Source organism: Contarinia nasturtii, unplaced genomic scaffold, assembly GCF_009176525.2.
Source record: "Contarinia nasturtii isolate CC-2019 unplaced genomic scaffold, AAFC_CNas_1.1 Cnas_scaffold_1371, whole genome shotgun sequence".
Lineage (NCBI taxonomy): Eukaryota > Metazoa > Arthropoda > Insecta > Diptera > Cecidomyiidae > Contarinia > Contarinia nasturtii.
In genome coordinates this window covers 1,517,137-1,531,877 of record NW_022198708.1, presented here as the reverse complement: position 1 = coordinate 1,531,877, position 14,741 = coordinate 1,517,137, and the positions used below count along the sequence as shown (strand labels likewise).

Genomic DNA, 14,741 nt, shown 5'->3' with positions numbered 1-14,741 from the left:
CGTTTCTTTTATCCCAGTAAATCGCTGAATAATTCATAAATCAAATTGAATCAATATTGACATGTGACTATATAGCTGGCTGAAAAAAGTGTTCCGTTCAAAAAACGTGTTTATTCCCATTCATCATGCGTTTGACGTTATTTTTCACTTAAACAAAATCCAAAATGAAAACAATAACTATACCATTGTTTTTTGTTGCTTTATTTTTATTTTGTATATCATTTTTTTGTTTATTAATAAACTAAAATATTATTAAAAATCTGTCGATTACATTTTTCCTTCTTTTTTTTTAAATGTAAACTAAACGCTAGATTCTCTTCCATTCATAATTATCAATATTGTTTTGTTAATAATTTTTTTAGCTTTCTTTTTTCCGCAGGCTTTGAATCGTTATTTTTTTTTCTCTTTTTATGATTACGCTCCATTTTGCTTGGACTCATCCATACAATACACAATAATGGTTGTATATATACGTTTATTCTTATTTTTTTCATCTTTGCTAACAAAATAACTTTGTTTAAACTCTAACTCACTTCAATGTTTCATCATCATCTTCTCTTCTTCCTCATCAGCATCATTTTGTTTTCTGACTTAAACATAAATTTACTTATTTCAATCATAAATTTAAAAAAAAAAATCATTTTCAACTCTTTTTCTATCTTTCTCTCTCAGTATGCAGTGTGTATGTGTGTGTATTTTTTTTTCTTCATTTTGCATATATATTTTTTTAATCATATAAATTAATAGCGGATTTCTTCTTTTTATTTGTTCATGTGTTGTGTTGGATCGCGATGTTGAAAGTAATTTTTTTAAATAAACAAATAAAGCAAATAAAAATGAAAATGGATTTAAATGTTTTGGCTTAATCGTTCTGATTGGTTCCGATTTGAAGATGACCGAGATGAGGGTTTTATGTGTGTGTGTTTTTTTTTGTGTGCATGAGTGTGTTTGGATGTAAAATAGCGCAATGAGAGAAGTAAATTGCATTCGGTTTGGCCCTTTCATTTACATTTGCTGATTTATGCTGCTGTTGCCGCATTTGTTTCATTGCATCGCTTGAAATTATCATATTTTGGTTATTCAGCCGATTCATTTGCCATTTGTATGTGTGTATGTGTGTTAGTTCATTAACCAAAATTATACACTTTAACAGTATATCCTTTTCTCTGGTGGTTTTTTTTTTCAATTTCTCTTTATGCTATATACTATGTCTAATTATTTAAATGTTTTTTTGTTGGTTTTCTGTATCGTTCTAGATTTTGGGCTTGTCTATTTGCACGATGGCGGCGCGCGCTTTTTTATGTGTGTACATGTGTGTATTTTGTTTGTTTGTTTCAAGTTTTTGCGTTTTATCATAATTCGCTCCTAAACTTTTTCCCTTCTACTGTCTATCTTCGTTTTGTTATGTTCCTCTCCAATTAAAAATATAACATGTAGGTTTATGCTTGATAATTATTGTATGTTTTAAAGATTTTTTTTTGTATTTTTCGTTTTTTTCTACTAGTTTAATCATCTTTTCTTTTTTTTTTTCTTTTTTGCATTCATGACAATACATTAAATATAAAGAAAATGAACCAATGCAAAAAGAACAGCGCATTGGACCATTGATTTTGAATCCTATTGAATACATATATAGAGTATGTATATATTCATTTCTCAATATTCTCCCATTTGTTTTTTTTCTTCTCTTTTTTTCTTTTGTATTTTCTTATCGAAAAATAATCACTGATTCCCAAGAACATACATTCCTTGGTTAACAGTAATCTGTATGGGCATCAAATTTATTTCAATACAATTGAACTTCAGCTGATTAAAATGTGTGTATGTGTGTGTGTGTTTTGTTTCTCACTTAACGTTCATTTTGATTTTAATAACCAAAACATAATTGCTCGTCTCTTTTTTGTAATTTTATCCACTAAATTGTTTATTTAGTATGGTTTTAGTTGATTTTGCAACGACGAGTTTATTTAAAATTTGATAAAAAATAATACTAACAGCTACTTAAAAGTCGAAAGCTTAAATTGGGAGGGGCAGGTCAGTGCATCATTTGTGTGTCGATTACTGAAATAGAACAACGTAAAAATGTTTTATCATATTTTTGAAGAGCGTTTCAAAATGATCTCTGTATCGCTTACCTTTTGTTCTGATTGATTCATAATTTCATCTAAACTGAAATATACTTCGCCCGTTGTTGATGACACTGGTGCTCTCGTCGATGTTGTAACCGTAGTGATACCTGAACAAATTCAAATATAAAATGTCGTTCAATGAAAATGGTTCAGCCGTATTGAATGGATTGAAGGGATTTGGTTAAAAGCGATTTTATCTGTTATTTTTCATTCATTCCCAAATGTCATCTGATCTAATTTTTTCTTATGTATATGATTCAAATGTCAACCAAATTACTTCAATGAGTTTTTTTTAAAATGATATTAAGTAAGTAAGTGCATTAACCTAATTGTCTCATTGCCATTCACCTGCATCGGCCTCGTTGGCCGCTTGTTGTTCGCCATCTTGTGATGACGTGTCTTCTGATTTAATGGTGACCGCTTGTTCGGCTTCGACCTCTTCGGTGTGTTGCTGGTCTTGAATTTCGGGCTTTTGTTCAATTTCATTTTCACCCTCTTGGTGTTGGGCCGATTCCATATGTTGAGCCGATTCTAAATGCTGTGCAGCGGCCGATTCTAAATGCTGTGCAAATGCTATCGAAACCGGCACCTGCACACCATCTTCGTTAACTACATGCATGCCCTCTGGCAATTGATCACCATGATGTTGAATAACTAATTGGCCATCTTCGTTTAACATTGACGCATCGATTAATTGTGCCTCATTGTTATCGCCTTGCACCAAAATCATTTGATTATTTTCACCTTGAATCATTTGAAAGGTTTGCTCAGTGCCATCACCATCGGCTTGTAAAACGCCAACACTTTGCAATAGCTGTTGAATTTGTTCACTGCCTTGCACCAATATCTGGTTACCTTCTGCATCGGTGGTGAGAATGTGATTATCCAATTGCAACAATTGACCATTTTCATTCAATATAAATTTAATTTGACCACTTTCGGCCGCATTTTGAATATCTTCCAAATCCATCGGCACCTGATCACTACTCGATGGTTGACTACCATCCGCATCATCATCTAAACTTGGCATACTAACCGCAACACCCTGTGCAAGTTTCTATAATATTTAAATTATTCAAATAACACAATAATTTATAATAAATTAAGTGCTCGTGAGCGCATACCTGTTCATTTTCCAAATGTTCTTGGTGTTGTTGTTGTTCTGAATTTGTTTGTTGTTCTTGATCGGCAGGCTGTTGCTGTTGATCATCGCTTTGATCTAATTGTGGCATATCTATTGCGACTGGTGCCAAACTCTCATTTCCGTCTTGTTTATTTTTCTAAATGATACCATATAAAATTAAGATTAGGTTTCTTTCTTTTTCTACTTTTTGTTCGTTTGGATAAAAAAAGAATTGAACCAAATGCTTACATTTTCTACGTCGACATTGTTGGATGTAGCATCTTGTTGATTGGCCATGGTGATATTGAATGTGTAGCCACCGGTTGAACTTTCGTGGCTTGTTATCACAACACCATCGGTGTTATTCGCATTACCTTCAATCTCCGCTTTGTCTGAATGCATTTTTTCGAACATAATTTCTAAATCATTATCGGATATAGATGTGTTTGGTTGTGTTGCAATGATGGTGGTCGGTGTGTTTGTCACACGTTGATCGGTTCGTATAAGACTATGTGTATTCGATACGGTTGATGTTGTAACGGCAACGGCTTGGGTGCCAACTTTTTTATTACTTTCACGTTTATGGGTCTCCATGTGTTGTTTGTAATAAGTCTCCTGGATGAAGGTAAGCGAACAAATGTGACACGAATAGAAATTAATTTTTGGGCCAGAGTCTCCAGTCTCTCTTAATGCTTCATCGATGGTATCTTGCAACAATTTTTGAGTGGTGAGATCTTGTGACACGGCAATTGGTTGCGTCAATTGTGTCGACGTTTGAATCTGTGATACGATCTGTTGTTTTTGGGCGACTTGTTGCGATGTCTTATGTGTTTCGAAATGTTTTACAAGTAATTCCTGTAATAATAAGACCAAAAAAACACATATTCCAATTATTATATTTATTCATACATTGAAATTGAAAGAAAAAGAAACTGTCAACACATTTTATGATGACAGACAAGATGGCGATTTTACTTTGTAAAAGTGTTGTTTTTTTTGTGTTTGTGCATACATACCTTTTGTGTGAATGTCATTGAACATGTTCCGCATTTGAAAAAGTCAGGACAATGAGTCTTTGCATGAACGCCGGCTAGTTCTCTGGTTTCAAAGCGCGCTGAACAAATGCGGCATTTGAACGGCTTTACCTTGACATGTTTTCGAGAATGCGCATCAAATGTGGCTTTTTCGTATGTTTTGAATGGACAAACGTTGCACGAATAGAGTTGTTGACCTGCCAGACACATTGAACCAAATAAAACGGTAAACATATTTATAAGTTTCATAGGTATATCTAATTTTGTCGTTTTTTTGTCATTTATTTAATTAATGATTTTTATTTGTTTTATTTTTAGCAAAATAACAGAATAAATGGTCAATCACTTACCACTACTGGTCACCGTTGTCGATGATTCGATCGTTTTAATGTCCGGGTGATTAGTTTCCATATGCTTCTTGTATGTGTTCTCATTCATGTAATTTATGTTGCATATACTGCATGTAAACTCACTTGCGTGCTTTTCGACATTGTGTGCCTTCAGGGCGCTCACACTAGTGAAGATCTTTTTGCAAAGTTTGCAACGATAACCATTTTGTTGTCGACATGTATCATAATGAGGCTGGAATAGTTTGATATCTGTTGTTTTAAAGTCGCATGACATGCATTTGTAAATCTTGATCGGTTTCCGTTGTGTGGTTGTTGGTTGTTGCTGAAAAATAAATAAATCCCAAAAAATCATATGTTTTGTTTTTTTAAAAAATCGTTTGTTGAATTTGTTTCATCAAAAGTGCATCGAGAAAATAAATCTGCATATAAATACACATAAAAGATATATGTGCTTGAGTTTGTGTGAGATACCAAAGGAACAAGTGCCACAAATTTATCTACCGGCCCAAATGAATCTCATTGTAATTTTAAGATGTGAATCGAAAATGAGTTTTTGAACAGCTGCCACGAACCGTTCACATTTCATTCTCGAACAAAACCCCAAAAATAAAAGAGATCAAAGCACAAATCGAATAAAGCAACAACGAAAAATATGAGGAATGTGACACTTACTTGTCGCACCAATTGTGTTTGACCGAAACTATTTTGTGGCGATGTTTCATAAATTGTGGTTATTTGACCATCAATAGAATCACCACTGCCACTAACATTCACTACACGTTGACCACCGGCAAATTGATTAACTGTCTGTGTTGTTGTTTGAATTGGCTGTAGCAATGGTACCGTTGTTATTTTTCGTGTTTCATCATCGGCTTCGCCGCCGTTGCTCGTCTTTCGATTTGTATAGTTTGCGTTAATCGTACCAGCACTTGTATTAAGCCTCTGTACTTTGGCAGGGGGCGGTTTAATGTCAACAACATTTGTGCTGCTTGCACCAGTATTTCCGTTGTCATTTATACCATATTTCTTATTAATTAATGTCAAAATATTGCTTTTGACACGATCCAAATCAGTTTCCAGCCGATCCATTTGATTGAACATGGTCAAACAACGTTTGCAAATCACATCGTCCATACTGACGATAACCATGAATGCATCGCCAACGATTCGGCCAATTTTTGTTGGGATCTTTGTATTTGATACAGATGTAAAGGCTTCTGTGACGAGGGTACCATTGATGCCGATGTGTTCGTCACAGACATAGCATTCACCTTTCTGTACAAATACTGTTTTTGGTTGCGCTGGCTGTTGCTTCATTGTCCGATTTTGTGATGGACCAGTCACGCTGACTGTTCCACTCGATAATAAACTGTTTATCTTTCTTACGGCATTCATTTGAATGTCCTGTGCGTATGACGGCTGAGCATAAACCTGCAAAAGAAAAAGAGATTCGATATTATATGAAAATAACAGAATAAACTATAGATGCTGCGTATCGGTCGGCTAATTTTCAATTTCACTTCAAACGTCCTGGGCCTTTTTTTTGCCTGAAGCACACACACGCATATGCATACACATCACTCTCAATTACCACTATTTAGGCCAAGTGAACAACAAATTTAAAGATAAATTCGATTTTGCAAAAGGAAACCGATTTCAAATTGAAATAACAGTGAAAAGGCTACGCACACACCACCTCAACGGTAAAGTTTATCGATGTCAAATTACTTTTATGTTTTGGTTTATAATTTAAACTAAATAACAATGGGATTCGTGTAAAATGTTGGAAAACAAAACGAATGAAAACAATGACTAAATAAATCGAAACAACACGATTCACAATATTCTGGTTTGGTTAGGAAGAACAAAATTGAAAAAAATGCGGCTTAAATACAGCAAACGCACACAATCGCACGCACACACACACACACACACACACTAATAAAGAAAAAACACTTTTGCTTATATCGATGTAGAAAATATGTGCATGGGTGTGTGTATTTTTCGTTTGTAGTCGCAGCCGTCAAGCTAAGGCGTCACATTATGAACGAACAAAAAAAAAACGTAATGGAAAAATGAACCGTATGAAACTATCAAAAAATATATCCACCATAATTTTTCACATAATCAATATTTTAATACGTAATTGCTAAAAAAATGCCACGGGCCAATTGTAATCGAACCTTTTTCATAACGGGTTGTGCTGTTTTTTTCATATTTGTTGAAATGTTTACGCGTTTGTTTTGAACGCGCCTAATTTTGTTACTTTCAATTTGAAATAAATCTATTTAGTTCGGATCACTGAAATGAACTGCAAAAACATGGCGGAACGTGCGTGAGTCGCCTCCTGTACGAAGTTTTTATAATCAAAAAGGAATGACCGAAATGAAACAACCGCATAGAATTTGGAATATGGCGCACACACGCAAAACGACAGCACTAAAACACATGCACGAAAACCAAGTTGAACCGAATCGAGATTCGAAGACATCAACATCATTAAGTAATATATATGCGCTCTACACAATATTAGCAACATACACAACCATAAACAGAGACATACATACACACGCATATACACACATACACAAACACAGTGAAAGAGCAAAATACGATTAAGTGGCAAATACACACACACACACACACACACACACGCATATGGTACGGAACGGAACGCTCTGACGCACACACTCACAAGCAACAACGTCGATACTATATTGCTTACACACTCAAAGCACACTCGATAATTTTCAAAAAAAAGAAGATTTTTTTCTGTTTCTTTTCTATGTTGCTCTCTATCGTTTTTCTTCTCGTAAAGTCTCTTTTTTTTGAATGACCTCTGTCATTCGTCCAATCCAAAAAATGATGATCTTAGCTACTAAACTTAATGGTAATGATTTGCCAATGCAAACGGTCAAATATCTTACAAAGATTTTTCTTGGTATGTTTAAAATGTTCGGGGCCGTTTTTGCTGCTGTTTTATATATCTCGATATAGCCGTTTCTTGTTCAATGCAAGAGCACTGAATGTATTATCACGCTGTTGAGTTTTTGAATGTGAAAATCGGGTTGTGTGGTGCGTTAACCGATTTTCTTAAATGTGTTTCGGTAATTAGTGTACATGAATGTCCGCAGTGAGTAAATCGAACTGAGCTCTAGTTGCCGTCGGTTATAACGTAGATGAATTGTCTGTGTGCATGTGTGAACGATGGCCATGTATGTTATTGTGCTGATATATACAGAAATGTTCGTATGTGTATACGTGTACGTGCATGTGTTTGTATTGATAGGTCTTTGCGAAGCCTCGTTCTAGCAATGCTATACAAAAAAAATCACTCTATCTCCACATCGTACTTCCGGCAGGTTGTCAATCTGCTTCCAATACAGATGAAAGCGGCTTCACGAGCGCGCACCATACGTTTGTATTAGTATGACGGTGGCTGTGTGTAAGTATGTTCGGCAACGATGCCGCAGCTCATCGTCTTCATTTCGAATACTATATTTAAAAAATTTCATACTACAGACAAGACTAAAAATGTTATACCAAATGCAATCCAATGCACATTTTCCCGATCCATTTGAGCCAAAATACAAAATTCGTTCATTTCACAGCGCTCAACAGCGACAAACTTTGACGGAAAAACTATAAGGCACATACTCATTTTCAACTAAATGTTTGCATTATCATTTTGTTCTCTGAATCGAAACAAGTAGAAAAAAAACTACCTTTTCTTCATTTAGTAAATTAAAAAAAAAAAAACATTTCGCAGCACAAATACATAGAAATTAGCGGCACTTTGAACAGCAACATGTACACAGCTCCCCAAAAAGTATGGCTACTCAACACTTCTGTTCTCTTTCTTTTTCTCTTTCTCTGCACCCATTAATGATCCAATGATACAAATATACTATATTTTCTCAATGTTTACATATGGTGTTCGCGGTAAAAAATGTCAGCATTTTCATCTTGCTTTCTTCGCTTTTCTTATTATGAATAACGACGTCAATGTCGACGAAATTGTTAAATTAAAATTCCATTCTACATTCTGATTAAAAGTCTTGATGTATTCGATTTATTCAATGGAAAACAAAACTATATAAACAAATTATCGACACAGTTTTCTTACAAGCAACAATGTGAATGTAATGAATATTTTGAGGAACCTACCAAAGAATAGCAAATTATACAGAGTATGTGTGCATCTGGAAATCAATTTTGACTTCGTCTTCTTCGTTTATTTCGGTTTTGTTTCCTTCTACGGAGCGATAAACAAAATTGTATGGAAATAAGAAAATGAAAAAAAAAACGGTAGCGCTGAATAACAACAGCAAATGATGTGTTCCTTGAAAGAATACGGGAAGCTTACTAGCTGGCTAACGTCGCTGCGTGTAAAATTCGATTCGATGCGACGACAATGAGGTTCTGTGCAAATGGCCTCGTGTGTTTGTGTGTATCTGTGTAAGCGGCTTCTACAACCTATAAATGTATGTGTAAATGAAATACTCGCACATCATACCAAACGAGACGTTGAATTTGCTGGTAATATCACTGTTGAATATGTGTGAAACTGGTTCGTACGTTTGTACACTCAAATGAGCGTATTAATGGAACGTAGCAGTCTTTCTTCTGTGTCGTGTTACTATAGCAACTTTTTAATCGTATTTCAATGTAAACAATAACTCGATCAAATCTAGAATGAACGATCCAGTTTCATAGTAAAAATTTATCGTTTTATCATTTGTCGCTTTGCAATAAAAACAAAAATAGAACGCCAAATTAAACATGCACTGACCGATTTAAGTTACATTTTACATTTAAAATCGATGTCGTAGACAATTTTCAGCGAAAGCAAGTGATTCATTTCCGCGGGAAATTAAGACAAATCGTTTATAGTTGTGTATCGTATTTGTAATTTTCACTTGAGATCGAAGAAATGCGTGCTATTCCAAAATGGGTGGAGAAGATTGGCCAGGAAGGTGAAGATAAAGAGCAAGCCGGGTACGTATATCACACATCTGTCTCTTTCGCTATGATATAAATGTCGAATGAATTTATTTTTTATTCGTTCAATTTTGTTTCTTCATCATTTTAATGTAGAATTCATTCAATTTGCTTTCATCCAGAGGGTATTCAACTGATCGTTGCTGCATGTGATAAAGTTTTGGTCTATGAACCAAATGAAGGCACTCTTATCGAAACGTTGACTGGACACAAAGATACAGTTTATGCTGTAGCATATGCACATGATGGCAAAAAATTTGCATCCGGTGGTTCCGATAAATGTGTCATCGTTTGGTCCATCAAACTCGATGGCATACTAAAATACTCGTGAGTTTGAATGAGCTTGAATTGTAGAGAATTTTTGAAATTTTCATTGTTGCTTACTGATTTGTGTTCATTAGTCATAGCGATTCGGTTCAGTGTTTGGCATTCAATCCAGTGTCACATCAATTGGTATCTTGTACACAATCGGACTTTGCATTTTGGTCGACCGAACAAAAGGCCGTACAAAAATTCAAAGTTACATCGCGAATAAATTGTTGTGCATGGACAAATGATGGACATTATCTGGCATTGGGAATGGCAAATGGCACGGTTTCCATTCGAAATAAGGTGAATATTGGTAATGAAATGAATGTCTGTGTGCTATTTAATTGATTCATAAATTTTCATTTAGGCGGGCGATGAAAAGGGAAAAATCGAACGACCTGGTGGCACAAATAGTCCAATCTATGGCATTTCATTTGATCCAATAAGCGCTGGAAATATAGACATTCTATGTATTGCCGATTGGAATCAAACAATTTCATTTTATACACTTGGCGGACAGAGTGTTGGCAAAGGACAACGTGCACTTGGTTTTGATCCATTGAATCTCAGCTATTTTCCGGATGGTGAATTCATTACGGTGGCTGGATGCAATAAAGCCGTACAATTATTTACCAAAGATGGCATTCGACTTGGAATGTTAGGTGAAGTTCATGAATCATGGATTTGGACAACGGCCATTCATCCATTTGGATCATCAATGGTTGGTATAGATTGTTTTGACATAAAATAATGAGCCAAATATGAATTTAAACAAGATAGAGAAAGATATTTCAATGTTTTATTTTTCGTTTTTCCATTCGCTTTTAGGTGGTTGGTTGTCAAGATGGTACTCTCGCCTGTTACAATCTCGCCTTTAATACGGTTCATGCACTATACCGTGAACGATATGCATTCCGTGAGAATATGTGCGATATAATAATTCAGCATTTGGTATCGGGTCAAAAAGTGCGCATAAAATGTCGAGATTTGGTGAATAAAATTGCAATTTATCGAAATCGGTTGGCTGTTCAATTGCCCGAACGTGTTGTTTTATACGAACTAAGTTCGGCTGAAAATCAGCCAATGCATTATAAGGTGAAGGAGAAAATTGGCAAAAAATTTGAATGCAGTTTGCTCGTTGTGTGCTCACAACATCTCGTCTTGTGTCAAGAGAAAAAATTGCAAAGCTTAGATTTTTCGGGTGTAATGCAACGCGAATGGGTTTTGGATAGTTTTATTCGTTATATTAAAGTAACCGGTGGCCCACCTGGCCGTGAAGGACTATTTTTGGGCTTGAAGAATGGCCAAGTGTGGCGCATTTTCTTGGACAATTCGTTGCCAATGTTAATTACAACGGTTCTATCGTCGGTTCGATGCTTGGATTTAAATTCAACGCGTACCAAATTGGCTGTGGTCGACGATGCTGGCCGATTGATTGTACGTGATTTGATCAATGATAATATGTTGTATCAGGTAAGACCAAACACTCAAATACCATCATATATTCATCATTTACAATTGGTGCCATTTTTTTCTGCTTTCAGGATAGTGGAGTTAATTCCGTGTCATGGAATACAAATTTAGAATCGATGCTGTGTTATTCTCATACAACCGGTGGTATAAGTGTTCGTGTTGGTACATTGCCCCCTCGAAGCCCACAGACAATGCTTGGCGTTGTCGTTGGTTTGTGTGGTGCCACAGCATTTTGCCTTCGCGGTAATATGATGAATAACGTTTCATTGTCATTGGGATCAACTATGTGGCAGTTTATTGAAGCCGGCCTTTTTGAGTAAGATTTGACTGCGAACGGGATTGTACTGAGATATCAAACCACATAATTGAACTGATATTTGGCTGATGTGTCCCCACTCTTTTATTCTCATAAAAAAGTGCAGCTCAATTGGCAGAAAATATCTCAATACCAGACATTAGGCTCGAGCTATGCATATAGCGGCTGCTATTTCATAGGCGCCATTTAATTCGTGTGCTGTGTGTAACACCGAGTAGGAATATCATAGCCTACTATTCTTTTGTACATTTGAGTATGTACGAGAGAGATGTAGAAAATAACGCACAAAATGCTTAAACGCATTAAAACGAGTTAAATAGCGGCTATGAAATATCAGCCGCTATATCCATAGCTCAAACCTAATGTATGCTCAATACAATGCCCGCATATGCTAATTTCATGTGTTTTCTATTAAAAAAAAACAAATAATAGAGAAGCATATCAGGTTGCATGTTTGGGTGTTTCGTCATCAGATTGGGAGGGATTGGCGCAAGCAGCCGTTGATGCCCTTCAATTAACCGTAGCTAAGAATGCATATGTTCGTGTTCGAAATTTACCATGGCTCCAGCATATAAACGAAATCAAAGAGCGTCAAAAGCGTGGCGATGTGCCAAAAGAAATTTTACAAGCGGAAAACTTGGCATTTGCTGGTAAATTCAAGGAAGCCGCCAGATTGTATCAGAAGAATGGCTATAGCAATAAGGCATTGGCAATGTACACAGATTTGCGAATGTTTGATTTGGCGCAAGAATTTTTGAAAGAAGGTGATTCATCCGATCGCAGAGAATTGGTTCGTAAACGTGCCGAATGGGCATGTTCTGTTCATGAACCAAGAGCTGCAGCTGAATTGTTATTAAGTGCCGGCGAACATGAACGAGCCATTGAAATTGTCACTGAACAAGGATGGGCTGATGTGTATGTTTATTAATTAACTATTTTTCATAAATTTTACATCATTTGATAATTATTTTTTATCGAATTGCAGACTGTATGACATTGGTCGTCGATTGAGCCAAAGCGATCGAATCGCATTGAATTTGGTAGCAACGAATTTGAGAAAACTACAATCCTTGCCGTTGGCAGCTGAAATCTATAGAAAACTTGGTGAAGAAGCACAGGTTGTTCAATTGCATGTTGAATCACGTGACTGGACCGAAGCATTTCGTTTGGCAGAGAATTTACCACAAGTACTACAATCAGTGCATAGTCAGCATGCACAATGGTTGGCCGAATCGGATGAATTTGTTAAAGCGCACGAGGCCTACATTCTTGCTGGTCAACCAAATGAAGCAATCAAACTGTTAAATAGCTTAACCGATTGTTCGATTTCCGAAAATCGATTTCTGGATGCAAGCTATTACATGTGGCTTCGTGCCAGACAATTTCTTAAATCATTGCCAAAAGATGAACCAATATCAAATGAAGCATTAGTGAAATTTGAATGTTTACATCGACTTTCAACGATTTACTATGCATATGCAACGATTCACAACTATTTGTCGGAACCATTTACGAGCTACTCAGCGCCAGCGCTGTTCAATTCGAGCCGATTTGTGGCCAATCAAATTGGCGCTGATAATGGACTACCACCGAAAGGAATTAGTATGTTGTAAGTAATTAAATGATATATTCCTAATCCTAGATACGAATTTGTACGACTATTAACCGTTCATTAATATTCACAGTGCTGTCTTGTACACATTGGCTAAACAAGCCAAAGAGTTAAACTACAAGAAATTGAATTTACAAGTCAATAATCGCATTCAAAAGTTACGCGTTCCAACTGCTTTACAAGAACAAGTCGATGTAAGTATATACGTAATAGAATCATTCCATTGTATGTGAAATCATTGAAAAACGCCAATTTTTTTTAGATCAATTACATTGCAAGTCGAGCGTGCCCAGGTGGATTCAACGATCCCGAAGACTCCTTGCCAATGTGTTACAAATGCTCAAACTATAACTCACATCTGCGTGGAAATCAGTGTCCGTCGTGTCAACATCCTTACATTTTCTCTTTTGTTTCATTTGGTAATCATTTCATATCATTATACTATTCAAATCAAATTTTTGTAGCCTTTTAACTTTTTTTTTGTTAGTTCAAAAGCCCACGAATATCGTTTTCGAACGAAGTTGATTACTTTTTCTACAAATAATTGTCTTGTTTTTTACACAGAAATCTTACCGCTGGTGGAATTCAGTCATGAAGACGATATTCCAGATCAAGAAGTTGAGCGACTCTTATTAGCACCGCCAAAGACAAATACGGAATCATTAGATCCATTTGTTGATACAATGATCAATGAAGAAGTATCAGATATTTTACCCTTAACATTGGATCGTGATGCATTGCGCGCATTGGATCCAACAACTGTACTGATTGCGAAATGGCCCCCACCACTTAAAACGAGATATTATAGAAATTTAATGCCTGAATGGCAAATTAGCATGTGTCCTGAATGTTTACAGGTGATGTGTGTTCCAAATCTTTCCACCGGATTATATTTTCATCGAACTGAAGTTTCATTGGATGTTTCGAAATCATTTTTTTTTCAGGTATTTCACTCTGAAGACTTTGAACTACAGGTTTTGCAAAAGGGCTATTGTCCATTTTGTCGCACGAATTCTGAGATTTTACTGAATTAAGCACCTATTTTATATTGTGATTTTAGCAACAAATCCGTCCACATAATTATTCGAAATTTTCGAATCGTTTATTGAGATTAAATAATGAAATAAATATTGAAATTATAACAATGTTTATATTTATAATGATTTTTTTTTTGAAAAATAAATAAATACTTCTTCAAAAAAATGTGTGCCCTCAATTTTTCTGTAAACAACAGAGACTACAATTAGTCAATGACAGGTAGTAGGTCAAATCATATTTCTCACTATGGCTATATATTATTAATATTTATGCATATTTTTTCATTGCATGTACTTGTAATGTCTATCATCTATTATTTACTTTACCGGGTCACACCGGTGACTTAGGAAACCGCA

General features: G+C 35.6%; 2 protein-coding genes across 9 annotated transcripts; one reads left to right on the top strand and one right to left on the bottom strand.

The window, feature by feature from the left end:
* Positions 1 to 923: 923 nt before the first annotated feature.
* Positions 924 to 9,005, bottom strand: LOC116345623. Of its 8 annotated transcripts, none has more exons than XR_004201525.1 (9): positions 6,820 to 6,998; positions 5,309 to 6,067; positions 4,637 to 4,958; positions 4,269 to 4,483; positions 3,502 to 4,107; positions 3,254 to 3,409; positions 2,455 to 3,186; positions 2,136 to 2,236; positions 924 to 2,061 (listed from the first exon to the last, which is right to left on the bottom strand). XR_004201525.1 is itself a non-coding variant. In XM_031775111.1 (9 exons), the coding sequence occupies exons 2-9, from the start codon at positions 6,029 to 6,031 to the stop codon at positions 2,059 to 2,061; spliced, it is 2,835 nt and encodes a 944-aa protein (XP_031630971.1). In that variant the 5' UTR covers positions 6,032 to 6,067; positions 8,804 to 9,005; the 3' UTR covers positions 924 to 2,058. The 8 variants fall into 8 exon arrangements, 7 of the variants coding, with proteins under 7 accessions (XP_031630971.1, XP_031630972.1, XP_031630968.1 ...); XM_031775111.1 differs by lacking the exon at positions 6,820 to 6,998 and adding an exon at positions 8,804 to 9,005 and having other exon boundaries at positions 2,478 to 3,186; XM_031775112.1 differs by lacking the exon at positions 6,820 to 6,998 and adding an exon at positions 7,564 to 7,763 and having other exon boundaries at positions 2,478 to 3,186.
* Positions 9,006 to 9,213: 208 nt separating this feature from the next.
* LOC116345686 (intraflagellar transport protein 122 homolog) lies at positions 9,214 to 14,492 on the top strand. The gene is made up of 12 exons (XM_031775289.1): positions 9,214 to 9,634; positions 9,734 to 9,964; positions 10,039 to 10,249; positions 10,314 to 10,667; positions 10,775 to 11,419; positions 11,491 to 11,735; positions 12,168 to 12,650; positions 12,721 to 13,344; positions 13,421 to 13,541; positions 13,610 to 13,766; positions 13,912 to 14,204; positions 14,292 to 14,492. Exons 1-12 carry the CDS (start codon positions 9,570 to 9,572, stop codon positions 14,379 to 14,381), a joined length of 3,519 nt encoding a protein of 1,172 aa, XP_031631149.1. The 5' UTR covers positions 9,214 to 9,569; the 3' UTR covers positions 14,382 to 14,492.
* The last annotated feature ends 249 nt before the right edge of the window (positions 14,493 to 14,741 follow it).